This window comes from Salvelinus alpinus, chromosome 18 (assembly GCF_045679555.1).
Source record: "Salvelinus alpinus chromosome 18, SLU_Salpinus.1, whole genome shotgun sequence".
Taxonomy (NCBI): domain Eukaryota; kingdom Metazoa; phylum Chordata; class Actinopteri; order Salmoniformes; family Salmonidae; genus Salvelinus; species Salvelinus alpinus.
The window spans coordinates 50,199,215-50,214,690 of record NC_092103.1 but is presented as its reverse complement, the minus strand read 5'-3'; the positions used below and the strand labels follow the sequence as shown (position 1 = coordinate 50,214,690).

Sequence of the window (15,476 nt, the reverse complement as noted above, 5' to 3'; positions counted from 1 at the left end):
AGATGTGGAGACTTGGGTCAGGGGTTAAGGGTTACCTACTGGTATGAGATGTGGAGACTTGCGTCAGGGGTTAAGGGTTACCTACTGGTATGAGATGTGTAGTCTAGGGTCAGGGGTTAAGGGTTACCTACTGGTATGAGATGTGTAGTCTAGGGTCAGGGTTCAGGGTTACCTACTGGTATGAGATGTGGAGACTTGGGTCAGGGGTTAAGGGTTACCTACTGGTATGAGATGTGTAGTCTAGGGTTAGGGGTTAAGGGTTACCTACTGGTATGAGATGTGTAGTCTAGGGTTAGGGGTTAAGGGTTAAGGGTTACCTACTGGTATGAGATGTGTAGTCTAGGGTCAGGGCCAGAGGTTAAGGGTTACCTATTGGTATGTGATGTGTAGTCTAGGGTCAGGGGTTAAGGGTTAAGGGTTACCTACTGGTATGAGATGTGTAGTCTAGGGTCAGGGCCAGAGGTTAAGGGTTACCTATTGGTATGTGATGTGTAGTCTAGGGTTAGCGTCAGGGGTTAAGGGTTACCTACTGGTATGAGATGTGGAGTCTAGGGTCAGGGGTTAAGGGTTACCTACTGGTATGAGATGTGTAGTCTAGGGTTAGGGGTTAAGGGTTAAGGGTTACCTACTGGTATGAGATGTGGAGACTTGCGTCAGGGGTTAAGGGTTACCTACTGGTATGAGATGTGGAGACTTGCGTCAGGGGTTAAGGGTTACCTACTGGTATGAGATGTGGAGACTTGCGTCAGGGGTTAAGGGTTACCTACTGGTATGAGATGTGGAGACTTGCGTCAGGGGTTAAGGGTTACCTACTGGTATGAGATGTGGAGACTTGCGTCAGGGGTTAAGGGTTACCTACTGGTATGAGATGTGGAGACTTGCGTCAGGGGTTAAGGGTTACCTACTGGTATGAGATGTGGAGACTTGCGTCAGGGGTTAAGGGTTACCTACTGGTATGAGATGTGGAGACTTGGGTCAGGGTTCAGGGTTACCTATTGGTATGAGATGTGTAGTCTAGGGTCAGGGGTTAAGGGTTACCTATTGGTATGAGATGTGTAGTCTAGGGTCAGGGGTTAAGGGTTACCTATTGGTATGAGATGTGTAGTCTAGGGTCAGGGGTTAAGGGTTACCTACTGGTATGAGATGTGTAGGCTGACTATCCTCCAACTTGGTCCTGAGCCAATCAAAGTCCTGGTAGCGTCTCCACACGGAGTACTCTGGTAGGTCAAACTCCACCCGCGTTGTCTGGATAGAGAGAGAGAGAGACACAAGGAGGGTTACACTGTGTTACCTAACCCTAAACCTAACAACCTCAGAGTACTGTGGTAGGTCAAACTCCACCCGCGTTGTCTGGATAGAGAGAGAGAGAGCGACATGGAGGGTTACACTGTGTTACCTAACCCTAAACCTAACCACCTCAGAGTTGTAGGTCAAACTCCACCGGTCCGGAGCAGGTAATTCCCAAACTGGGGTATGCACAATCCCGTCGGGGGTACGCCAAATAAAAATGTGATTCACATTTTCAAAAAAATTATATATTTAACTTTTTTTTCCTTCACATTTTCAAACAGTTCATTTATATTTTTCAACGTTTCACTGCCAAAAATACAAATGAACCATCTAGTGTTCAGCGAAATAACAACACAATGTCAAATACAGGTAGCCTAGTCAAATAATTAACATCCAATCACATTAACCGTTACTCTCTCTCGTGGGAATTACCCTAACGGTCCGTATGTAGCGAAACGTAGCTGCTGCTCATGTTGGTATCTGTACTGATGGCGCAACAGCCATGACAGGGAGACATAGTGGAGTGGTAACGCGCGTGCAAGCAGTTGCTCCCGACGCCACTTGGGTACACTGCAGCATCCACCGAGAGGCTCTTGCTGCCAAGGAAACGCCTGACAGCTTGAAAGACGTTTTGGACACAACAGTGAAAATGGTTCACTTTGTTAAAGCAAAGCCCCTGAACTCTCGTGTATTTTCTGCACTATGCAATTATATGGGCAGCGACCATGTAACGCTTTTTTTTGCTAGTTATAAAGGGGCAAAGTATTGACAATTTTTTTTAAATTGAGAGATGAGCTTAAAGTTTTCTTTACGATCATAATTTTCACTTGTCTGACCGCTTGCATGATGACGAGTTTCTCACACGACGGGCCTATCTGGGTGATGTTTTTCTCCCCTGAATGATCTAAATCTAGGATTACAGGGACTCTCTGCAACTATATTCAATGTGGGGGACAAAATTGAGGCTATGATTAAGAAGCTCGAAATTCTCTTCTCTGTCTGCATTAACAAGGACAACAAACAGGGCTTTCCATCATTGTGTGATTTTTTTGTGTGTAAATGAACTCAAGCTTACGGACAATGTCAAATGTGATATAGCGAAGCACCTGAGTGAGTTGGGTGCGCAATTACGCAGGTACTTTCCCGAAATGGATGACACAAACAACTGGATTCGTTATCCAGACATCCTGGTCTCATCGCACACTAGCGACCTGGTCAGCGTGCACTGCGCCCGGCCCGCCACAGGAGTCGCTAGTGCCCGATGAGACCAGGATGTACGGTGTTTCCTCCGACACATTGGTGCGGCTGGCTTCCGGGTTGGATGTGCGTTGTGTCAAGAAGCAGTGCGGCTTGGTTGGGTCGTGTTTCGGAGGACGCATGACTCTCGACCTTCGCTTCTTCCGAGTCCGTACGGGAGTTGCAGAGATGAGACAAGACTAACTACCAATTGGAGAGAAAAAAGGGGTACACTAATTTTTAATTTAAAAAAAAAGAGAGTCTCATCGAAATTGCAACAAGCTGTTCTGTGAAAATTTCATTTAAAATCAGATTTCTGCCAGATTTCTGGATTGAGCTTTGCTCAGAGTATCCAGTCTTTGCAAATCGCGCTGTTAAGACACCGATGCCCTTTGCAACCACGTACCTATGTGAGTGTGGATTCTCGGCCCTCACTAGCATGAAAATGGAATACAGGCACAGACTGTGTGTGGGAAATGATTTAAGACTGAGACTCTCTACAATACAACCCAACATTGCAGAGTTATGAACATCCTTTCAAGCACACCCTTCCCATTAACCTGTGGTGAGTTATTCACAGATTTCGATTATCAAATAAGAGTTTATATGTAAGATGGTTAAATAAAGAGCAAAATTACAAATTATTATAATATTATTATTTGTGCCCTGGTCCTATAAGAGCTCTTTGTCACTTCCCACGAGCCGGGTGTTTAATAGATGTTTAATAAATGTATCGTATAGCGTGTGTGTGTGTGACAGGCTCTACAATGATGGCAAAAAGAACATTTGAGAGTGCGCTGAACCTGGTGCTAGAGGGGGTACAGCTGGAGGTTGAATGAATACGGGGCTATAAAAACGTTGGGAACCACTGGTCTGGAGGGACAGAGAGACAGACAGGGCTGGCATACAACAACCACTCTGTCTGTCCACCAGCATGGTCTGGAGGGACAGAGAGACAGACAGGGCTGGCATACAACAACCACTCTGTCTGTCCACCAGCATGGTCTGGAGGGACAGAGAGACAGACAGGGCTGGCATACAACAACCACTCTGTCTGTCCACCAGCATGGTCTGGAGGGACAGAGAGACAGACAGGGCTGGCATACAACAACCACTCTGTCTGTCCACCAGCATGGTATGGAGGGACAGAGAGACAGACAGGGCTGGCATACAACAACCACTCTGTCTGTCCACCAGCATGGTCTGGAGGGACAGAGAGACAGACAGGGCTGGCATACAACAACCACTCTGTCTGTCCACCAGCATGGTCTGGAGGGACAGAGAGACAGACAGGGCTGGCATACAACAACCACTCTGTCTGTCCACCAGCATGGTCTGGAGGGACAGAGAGACAGACAGGGCTGGCATACAACAACCACTCTGTCTGTCCACCAGCATGGTCTGGAGGGACAGAGAGACAGACAGGGCTGGCATACAACAACCACTCTGTCTGTCCACCAGCATGGTCTGGAGGGACAGAGAGACAGACAGGGCTGGCATACAACAACCACTCTGTCTGTCCACCAGCATGGTCTGGAGGGACAGAGAGACAGACAGGGCTGGCATACAACAACCACTCTGTCTGTCCACCAGCATGGTCTGGAGGGACAGAGAGACAGACAGGGCTGGCATACAACAACCACTCTGTCTGTCCACCAGCATGGTATGGAGCAGGGGTCCGGAACCTATGGCTCCCGAGCCAGGTGTGGCTCTTTTGATGATTGCATCTGGCTCGCAGATAAAACAAAATATTCTCACTTTTTTTTATTTTTATAAATTTTATCCCCTTTTCTCCCCAATTTTCGTGGTATCCAATCGCTAGTAATTACTATCTTGTCTCATCGCTACAACTCCTTGTTTTAATCCATCCATCGATTTTTCACTGCTCATGTCCTGTTCAGGGCTGCAGGAGCAATTGTCCATTATTTTAATTAAATGATACTGGCCTACGTTGGCCGTTGCTAGGTAAAACAGGTAAACGCCTCCTTTTGAATCAGTCTGCTCGGTCATTAGCTCAAAGCTAACCCTTCGACGAAGAAGATGGCGAAAAGAAAAAAAGATGACGAGTATCGTACATTTCAGGACGAATGGACCGAAGAATTCGCCTTTGTGGAGAGAGCAGGTTCTGCGGTGTGTCTAATTTGCAATGACAAAATGACATCGATGAAACGGTCGAATGTAAAGCGACACTTCGACGCGCCATGCTACCTTTGCATCAAAATACCCTGCGGGAGACAGCAGAAAGAAAGCGTGCCAAGAGCTACTGAGCAGGGTGCAAGCTAGCCAGCAGCAACTCCGCGTATGGACCCGGCAAGGTGACTATAATTCCGCTAGCTTTGCTGGATCTTTAGCAATAGTGAGGAACGGAAAACCATTCACAGATGGCGAGTATGCTAAAACGTTCATGCTGGATGTAGCCAATGAACTTTTTGATGATCTTCCGAACAAAGACAAGATAATTAAACGGATACAAGACATGCCTCTGTCGGCAAGAACTGTTCATGATCGTACCATCGTGATGGCAAACAAAGTGGAGGAAACGCAAGTGAAGGACATAAATGCAGCGCCGTTCTTTTCCCTGGCTTTGGACGAGTCAACAGACGTGAGCCATTTGTCGCAGTTCAGCGTGATTGCAAGATATGCTGTTGGTGACACACTGCGCGAAGAAAGTCTTGCAGTTCTGCCATTAAAAGGGTCCACAAGAGGTGAGGATTTATTTAAGTCTTTCATGGAGTTTGCTCAAGAAAAAAAATCGACCTATGGATAAACTTCTCTCAGTGTGTACTGATGGTGCTCCGTGTATGGTGGGGAATAAAAAAGGATTTGTGGCGCTTCTCCGTGAACATGAAAATAGACCCATCCTAAGTTTCCATTGCATTCTACACCAGGAGGCACTTTGTGCTCAGATGTGTGACAGGCAGTTTGGGGAAGTGATGTCGCTGGTCATTCGTGTGATCAACTTTATTGTTGCTCGAGCCTTAAATGATCGCCAGTTTAAAACACTGCTGGATGAAGTTGGAAATAACTATCCTGGTCTGCTTTTGCACAGCAATGTGCGTTGGTTGTCAAGAGGGAAGGTGCTTAGCCGTTTTGCGGCTTGCCTGAAAGAAACCCGGACTTTCCTTGAAATGAAAGGCATCGAGCATCCTGAGCTAGCCGAAACTGAGTGGCTCCTCAAGTTTTACTATCTCGTAGATATGACCGAACATCTGAACCAGCTCAACGTGAAAATGCAAGGCATTGGAAATACAGTGTTGGTTCCCTTCAACAAGCTGTGTTTGCTTTTGAAAACAAGCTAGAACTTTTCATCATGGATCTTGAAACAGGTCGTTTACTACATTTTGAAAAACCGAGCCAATTTAAAGATGCATGCACAGCAAGTGAGCCTATTCAAAACTTTGATCTCCACCAGCTAGCTCGCTGCACATCCAGTCTCCTACAGTCCTTCAAAGCACGCTTTGGAGAATTTCGTGAGCACACTCGTCTTTTTAAGTTCATCACCCTTCCAAACGAGTGTTCACTGAACACAGCCGACCTGAGTTACATTCCTGGTGTCTCCGTCAGAGATTTTGAAGCAGAAGTGGCTGACCTGAAGGCCTCAGACATGTGGGTGAATAAGTTCAAGTCACTGAATGAAGATTTGGAAAGAATCACACGACAGAAAGCGGAGTTGGCGAGCAAGCACATGTGGACAGAAATGAAAAAACTTCAACCCGAAGACCAGCTGATTCTCAAAACTTGGAACGCGCTTCCTGTCACATATCACACACTGCAGCGTGTAAGTATTGCTGTATTGACCATGTTTGGATCTACGTATGCATGTGAGCAGTCATTCTCACATCTTAAAAACATCAAGTCCAACCTACGATCACGTTTAACGGATGAAAGCCTCAACGCTTGCATGAAGCTTAACCTCACCAAGTACCAACCAGACTACAAAGACATCAGCAAATCCATGCAGCACCAGAAGTCGCATTAATGGTGAGTATTATAACAACATTATTTAAGAATAAATTCAGAGGCTTATTATACTGACATTTAGTTGAATTCACTTTTAAAATATATTATATGGCTCTCACTGAAATAAATTTCCAAATGTTTTGCTTTCATGGCTCTCTTAGTCAAAAAGGTTCCCGACCCCTGGTCTGGAGGGACAGAGAGACAACTAAAAAGTGTTTTAAAATCTATTTTAAATATGTCCACAGTTTCAACCCCCCTCAGGTTCTCTGGCAGGCTGTTCCAGAGGCTGGGGGCATAAATACTAAAGACTGTCTCTCCATGCCTCTTGGTCCTGGGCTTTGGGATAGTTAAAAGGCTGTCTCTCCATGCCTCTTGGTCCTAGGCTTTGGGATAGTTAAAAGGCTGCCTCTCCATGCCTCTTGGTCCTAGGCTTTGGGATAGTTAAAAGGCTGTCTCTCCATGCCACTTGGTCCTGGGCTTTGGGCTGGTTAAAAGGCTGCCTCTCCATGCCTCTTGGTCCTGGGCTTTGGGATAGTTAAAAGGCTGTCTCTCCATGCCTCTTGGTCCTGGGCTTTGGGCTGGTTAAAAGGCTGTCTCTCCATGCCTCTTGGTCCTAGGCTTTGGGATAGTTAAAAGGCTGTCTCTCCATGCCTCTTGGTCCTAGGCTTTGGGATATTTAAAAGGCTGCCTCTCCATGCCTCTTGGTCCTAGGCTTTGGGCTGGTTAAAAGGCTGCCTCTCCATGCCTCTTGGTCCTAGGCTTTGGGATAGTTAAAAGGCTGTCTCTCCATGCCTCTTGGTCCTAGGCTTTGGGATAGATAAAAGGCTGTCTCTCCATGCCTCTTGGTCCTAGGCTTTGGGATAGTTAAAAGGCTGCCTCTCCATGCCTCTTGGTCCTAGGCTTTGGGATAGTTAAAAGGCTGTCTCTCCATGCCTCTTGGTCCTAGGCTTTGGGATAGTTAAAAGGCTGTCTCTCCATGCCTCTTGGTCCTAGGCTTTGGGATATTTAAAAGGCTGTCTCTCCATGCCTCTTGGTCCTGGGCTTTGGGATAGTTAAAAGGCTGCCTCTCCATGCCTCTTGGTCCTAGGCTTTGGGCTGGTTAAAAGGCTGTCTCTCCATGCCTCTTGGTCCTAGGCTTTGGGATAGTTAAAAGGCTGCCTCTCCATGCCTCTTGGTCCTAGGCTTTGGGATAGTTAAAAGGCTGCCTCTCCATGCCTCTTGGTCCTAGGCTTTGGGATAGTTAAAAGGCTGCCTCTCCATGCCTCCTGGTCCTAGGCTTTGGGATAGTTAAAAGGCTGCCTCTCCATGCCTCTTGGTCCTAGGCTTTGGGCTGGTTAAAAGGCTGCCTCTCCATGCCTCTTGGTCCTAGGCTTTGGGATAGTTAAAAGGCTGCCTCTCCATGCCTCTTGGTCCTGGGCTTTGGGAAAGTTAAAGGCTGTTTCTCCATGCCTCCTGGTCATGGGCTTTGGGAAAGTTATAAGGCTGTCTCTCCATGCCTCCTGGTCCTGGGCTTTGGGATAGTTAAAGGCTGTCTCTCCATGCCCCTTGGTCCTGGGCTTTGGGAAAGTTATAAGGCTGTCTCTCCATGCCTCCTGGTCCTGGGCTTTGGGATAGTTAAAGGCTGTTTCTCCATGCCCCTTGGTCCTGGGCTTTGGGATAGTTAAAGGCTGTTTCTCCATGCCTCTTGGTCCTGGGCTTTGGGAAAGTTAAAAGCACCTGTAGTCGCTCTCTCCTCCCTGCTGCAGCGACCATATGGTATGGCAATAATATGGTATGGTGATAATATGGTATTGTGATAATATGGTATGGTGATAATATGGTATGGTGAGGTCCCTCAGTATGGTGATAATATGGTATGGTGATAAAATGGTATGGTGATAATATGGTATGGTGATAAAATGGTATGGTGATAATATGGTATGGTGATAATATGGTATGGTGATAATATGGTATGGTGAGGTCCCTCAGTATGGTGATAATATGGTATGGTGGTAATATGGTATGGTGATAATATGGTATGGTGATAATATGGTATGGTGAGGTCTCTCAGTTTGATGATAATATGGTATGATGATAATATGGTATGGTCCCTCAGTATGGTGATAATATGGTATGGTGAGGTCTCTCAGTATGGTGATAATATGGTATGGTGATAATATGGTATGGTGATAATATGGTATGGTGGTAATATGTTATGGTGAGGTCTCTCAGTATGGTGATAATATGGTATGGTGATAATACGGTATGGTGAGGTCCCTCAGTATGGTGATAATATGGTATGGTGGTAATATGTTATGGTGAGGTCTCTCAGTATGGTGATAATATGGTATGGTGATAATATGGTATGGTGAGGTCCCTCAGTATGGTGATAATATGGTATGGTGAGGTCTCTCAGTATGGTGATAATATGGTATGGTGATAATATGGTATATTGATAATATGGTTGGTGATAATATGGTATGTTGATAATATGGTATGGTGATAATATGGTATGGTGGTAATATGGTATGGTCCTTCAGTATGGTGATAATATGGTATGGTGATAATATGGTATGGTGGTAATATGGTATGGTCCCTCAGTATGGTGATAATATGGTATGGTGATACTATGGTATGGTGAGGTCCCTCAGTTTGGCGATAATATGGTATGGTGATAATATGGTATGGTGGTAATATGGTATGGTCCCTCAGTATGGTGATAATATGGTATGGTCCCTCAGTAGGGTGATAATATGGTATGGTGATAATATGGTATGGTGATAATACGGTATGGTGAGGTCTCTCAGTATGGTGATAATATGGTATGGTGGTAATATGGTATGGTGATAATATGGTATGGTGATAATATGGTATGGTGAGGTCCCTCAGTATGGTGATAATATGGTATGGTGGTAATATGGTATGGTGAAAATATGGTATGGTGATATTATGGTATGGTGATATCATGGTATGGTGATAATATGTTATGGTGATAATATGGTATGTTGATAATATGGTATGGTGAGGTCCCTCAGTATGGTGATAATATGGTATGGTGATAATATGGTATGGTATGGTCCCTCAGTATGGTGATAATATGGTATGGTGATAATATGGTATGGTGATAATATGGTATGGTGATAATATGGTATGGTGGTAATGTGGTATGGTGAGGTCCCTCAGTATGGTGATAATATGGTATGGTGATAATATGGTATGGTAATAATATGGTATGGTAATAATATGGTATGGTGATAATATGGTATGGTGAGGTCCCTCAGTATGGTGATAATATGGTATGGTCCCTCAGTATGGTGATAATATGGTATGGTAATATGGTATGGTGGTAATGTGGTATGGTGAGGTCCCTCAGTATGGTGATAATATGGTATGGTGATAATACGGTATTTTGAGGTCCCTCAGTATGGTGATAATATGGTATGGTGATAATACGGTATTTTGAGGTCCCTCAGTATGGTGATAATATGGTATGGTGGTAATATGGTATGGTGAGGTCCCTCAGTATGGTGATGATATGGTATGGTGGTAATATGGTATGATGAGGTCCCTCAGTATGGTGATAATATGGTATGGTCTCTCAGTATGGTGATAATATGGTATGGTGATAATATGGTAGTGATAATATGGTATGGTGGTAATATGGTATGGTGGGGTCTCTCAGTATGGTGATAATATGGTATGGTGATAATATGGTATGGTGAGGTCCCTCAGTATGGTGATACTATGGTATGGTGAGGTCCCTCAGTTTGGCGATAATATGGTATGGTGATAATATGGTATGGTCCCTCAGTATGGTGATAATATGGTATGGTCCCTCAGTAGGGTGATAATATGGTATGGTGATAATATGGTATGGTGATAATACGGTATGGTGAGGTCTCTCAGTATGGTGATAATATGGTATGGTGGTAATATGGTATGGTGATAATATGGTATGGTGATAATATGGTATGGTGAGGTCCCTCAGTATGGTGATAATATGGTATGGTGATAATATGGTATGGTGATAATACGGTATGGTGAGGTCTATCAGTATGGTGATAATATGGTATGGTGATAATATGGTATGGTGAGGTCCCTCAGTATGGTGATAATATGGTATGGTGGTAATATGGTATGGTGAAAATATGGTATGGTGATATTATGGTATGGTGATAATATGGTATGGTGATAATATGTTATGGTGATAATATGGTATGTTGATAATATGGTATGGTGAGGTCCCTCAGTATGGTGATAATATGGTATGGTGATAATATGGTATGGTATGGTCCCTCAGTATGGTGATAATATGGTATGGTGATAATATGGTATGGTGATAATATGGTATGGTGATAATATGGTATGGTGGTAATGTGGTATGGTGAGGTCCCTCAGTATGGTGATAATATGGTATGGTGATAATATGGTATGGTAATAATATGGTATGGTAATAATATGGTATGGTGATAATATGGTATGGTGAGGTCCCTCAGTATGGTGATAATATGGTATGGTCCCTCAGTATGGTGATAATATGGTATGGTAATATGGTATGGTGGTAATGTGGTATGGTGGTAATATGGTATGGTGAGGTCCCTCAGTATGGTGATAATATGGTATGGTGATTACGGTATTTTGAGGTCCCTCAGTATGGTGATAATATGGTATGGTGGTAATATGGTATGATGAGGTCCCTCAGTATGGTGATAATATGGTATGGTCTCTCAGTATGGTGATAATATGGTATGGTGATAATATGGTAGTGATAATATGGTATGGTGGTAATATGGTATGGTGGGGTCTCTCAGTATGGTGATAATATGGTATGGTGATAATATGGTATGGTCCCTCAGTATGGTGATAATATGGTATGGTGATAATATGGTATGATGAGGTCCCTCAGTATGGTGAAATATGGTATGGTGATAATATGGTATGGTGGGGTCTCTCAGTATGATGATAATATGGTATGGTGATAATATGGTATGGTGATAATATGGTATTGTGAGGACTCTCAGTATGGTGATATTATGGTATGGTGATAATATGGTATGGTGATAATATGGTATGGTGATAATATGGTATTGTGAGGACTCTCAGTATGGTGATAAAATGGTATGGTGATAAAATGGTATGGTGAGGTCTCTCAGTATGGTGATAATATGGTATGGTGATAATATGGTATGGTGAGGTCTCTCAGTATGGTGATAATATGGTATAGTGATAATATGGTATGGTGGTAATATGGTATGGTGATAATATGGTATGGTGAGGTCTCTCAGTGTGATGATAATATGGTATGATGATAATATGGTATGGTCCCTCAGTATGGTGATAATATGGTATGGTGGTAATATGGTATGGTGATAATATGGTATGGTGAGGTCCCTCAGCATGGTGATAATATGGTATGGTGATAAGATGGTATGGTGGTAATATGGTATGGTGATAATATGGTATGGTGAGGTCCCTCAGTATGGTGATAATATGGTATGATGATAATATGGTATGGTGAGGTCTCTCAGTGTGATGATAATATGGTATGATGATAATATGGTATGGTCCCTCAGTATGGTGATAATATGGTATGGTGAGGTCTCTCAGTATGGTGATAATATGGTATAGTGATAATATGGTATGGTGATAATATGGTATGGTGAGGTCTCTCAGTATGATGATAATATGGTATGGTGATAATATGGTATGGTGATAATATGGTATGGTGATAATATGGTATAGTGATAATATGGTATAGTGAGGTCCCTCAGTATGGTGATAATATGGAATGGTGATAATATGGAATGGTGATAATATGGTATGGTGATAATATGGTATGGTGGTAATATGGTATGGTGATAATATGGTATGGTCCCTCAGTATGGTGATAATATGGTATGGTGATAATATGGTATGGTGAGGTCCCTCAGTATGGTGATAATATGGTATGGTAATAATGTGGTATGGTGGTAATATGGTATGGTGAGGTCCCTCAGTATGGTGATAATATGGTATGGTGGTAATATGGTATGGTGAGGTCCCTCAGTATGGTGATAATATGGTATGGTCTCTCAGTATGGTGATAATATGGTATGGTGATAATATGGTATGGTGAGGTCCCTCAGTATGGTGATAATATGGTATGGTGATAATATGGTATGGTGGGGTCTCTCAGTATGGTGATAATATGGTATGGTGATAATATGGTATGGTGAGGTCCCTCAGTATGATGATAATATGGTATGGTGATAATATGGTATGGTGAGGACTCTCAGTATGGTGATAATATGGTATGGTGATAATATGGTATTGTGAGGTCTCTCAGTATGGTGATAATATGGTATGGTGAAGTCTCTCAGTATGGTGATAATATGGTATGGTGATAAAATGGTATGGTGATAATATGGTATGGTGATAATATGGTATGGTGATAATATGGTATGGTGATAATATCGAGTATCGTTTTGGTATCGAGTATCGTTTCATTATCGAGTATCGTTTCAGTATTGAGTATCGTTTTGGTATTGAGTATAGTTTTGGTATTGAGTATCGTTTCAGTATCGAGTATCGTTTTGTTATTGAGTATTTTGTTACTAAACAGCATCCAAGTCAAACTTCTGGTATCGTGACAACACTAACACAATATCTGTGCTAGAATCCCCATTAGGCCTGACTATTGTGTTGGTTAGGGATGGCTCTTCATTCTGGCCTGGTTAAACCACACTGGTCGCTGTGTTCACCATTGATTCACTTCACAGTGAGCATTCAGTCTGGGGTATCCAGGGTAACTCTAATCAGCCAAGGATCAAGCTCTTATTCTCAGACAGCGTAAACACAACTAAACAAATCCACTCAACCAATGGCAGGGTTTATAATGAGTCTCAGATGACGTAAACACAACTAAACAAAACCCCTCAACCATTGGCAGGGTTTATAATGATTCTCAGACAACGTAAACACAACTAAACAAAAACCCTCAACCATTGGCAGGGTTTATAATGAGGGCTTCTATCACCAGGGCAGTTATCCAACGCTGCCATGCATACAACCCTTATCACAGACACTGGACGGTTGCCATGATACAGTCCATCTACTCTAGTCCCATATCTGTCCTCTGGACTGTGATTACATTCTTCGTCCCTAATGGCACCCCATTCCCTACATAGTGCACTACTTTTGACCTGTGCTGGCACCCTATTCCCTATATAGTGCACTACTTTTGACCAGAGGCTAGGAAACACTGTCACCACCGATAAATCCACTATAATTGAGAATTTCAATAAGCATTTCTCTACGGCTGGCCATGCGTTCCACCTGGCTACCCCTACCCCGGTCAACTGCCCGGCACCCTCCACAGCAACCCGCCAATGCCCCCACCATTTCTCCTTCACCCAAATCCAGATAGCTGATGTTCTGAAAGAGCTGCAAAATCTGGACCCCTACAAATCAGCTGGGCTAGACAATCTGGACCCTCTCTTTCTAAAATGATCTGCTGAAATTGTTGCAACCCCTATTACCAGTCTGTTCAACCTCTCTTTCGTGTCGTCTGAGATTCCCAAAGATTGGAAAACTGCCACGGTCATCCCCCTCTTCAAAGGGGTTGACACTCCAGACCCAAACTGCTATAGACCTATGTCTATTCTACGCTGCCTTTCTAAGGTCTTCGAAAGCCAAGTCAACAAACAGATCACCGACCATTTCGAATCCCACTGTACCTTCTCCGCTTTGCAATCTGGTTTCAGAGCTGGTCATTGGTGCACCTCAGCCACGCTCAAGGTCCTAAACGACATCATAACCGCCATCGATAAGAGACATTACTGCGCAGCCGTATTCATCGACCTGGCCAAGGCTTTCGACTTTGTCAATCACCACATTCTTATCGGCAGACTCGACAGCCTTGGTTTCTCAGATGACTGCCTTGCCTGGTTTACCAACTACTTCTCTGATAGAGTTCAGTGTGTCAAATCAGAGGGCTTGTTGTCCGGACCTCTGGCAGTCTCTATGGGGGTGCCACAGGGTTCAATCCTCGGGCCGACACTCTTCTCTGTATACATCGATGATGTTGCTCTTGCTGCTGGTGAGTCTCTGATCCACCTCTATGCAGACGACACCATTCTGTATACATCTGGCCCTTCTTTGGACACTGTGTTAACTAACCTCCAGACGAGCTTCAATGCCATACAACTCTCCTTCCGTGGCCTCCAACCGCTCTTAAATGCTAGTAAAACTAAATGCATCATCTTCAACCCATCACTGCCCGCACCTGCCCGCCTGTCCAGCATCACTACTCTGGACGGCTCTGACTTAGAATACGTGGACAACTACAAATACCTAGGTGTCTGGTTAGACTGTAAACTCTCCTTCCAGACTCACATTAAGCATCTCCAATCAAAAATGTAATCTAGAATCGACTTCCTATATCGCAACAAAGCATCCTTCACTCATGCTGCCAAACATACCGTCGTAAAACTGACCATCCTACCGATCCTCGACTTCGGTGATGTCATCTATAAAATAGCCTCCAACACTCTACTCAACAAACTGGATGCAGTCTATCACAGTGCCATCCGTTTTGTCACCAAAGCCCCTTATACTACCCACCATTGCGACCTGTACGCTCTCGTTGGTTGGCCCTCGCTTCATACTCGTCGCCAAACCCACTGGCTACAGGTTATCTACAAGTCTCTGCTAGGTAAAGCCCCGCCTTATCTCAGCTCACTGGTCACCATAGCAGCACCCACCCGTAGCACGCGCTCCAGCAGATATATGTCACTGGTCACCCCCAAAGCCAATTCCTCCTTTGGTCGCCTTTCCTTCCAGTTCTCTGCTGCCAATGACTGGAACGAACTGCAAAAATCTCTGAAGCTGGAAACACTTATCTCCCTCACTATCTGCACCTGTACATAGCCTATCTATAATTTAGCCCAAACAACTACCTCTTCCCCTACTGCATTTATTTATTTATTTTGCTCCCCATTATTTATATTTCTACTTTGCACATTCTTCCACTG

The 15,476-nt window shown here is 44.0% G+C and overlaps 1 protein-coding gene across 1 annotated transcript in view; it reads right to left on the bottom strand.

The window, feature by feature from the left end:
- LOC139544442 (sorting nexin-30-like) overlaps positions 1-15,476 on the bottom strand; it is a 50,858-nt gene that overhangs the window by 23,797 nt on the left and 11,585 nt on the right. Inside the window, exon 3 of the mRNA XM_071351550.1 lies at positions 1,135-1,245. Coding sequence (XP_071207651.1) covers positions 1,135-1,245 — 111 coding nt within the window. The remainder of the gene's footprint in view (positions 1-1,134; positions 1,246-15,476) is intronic.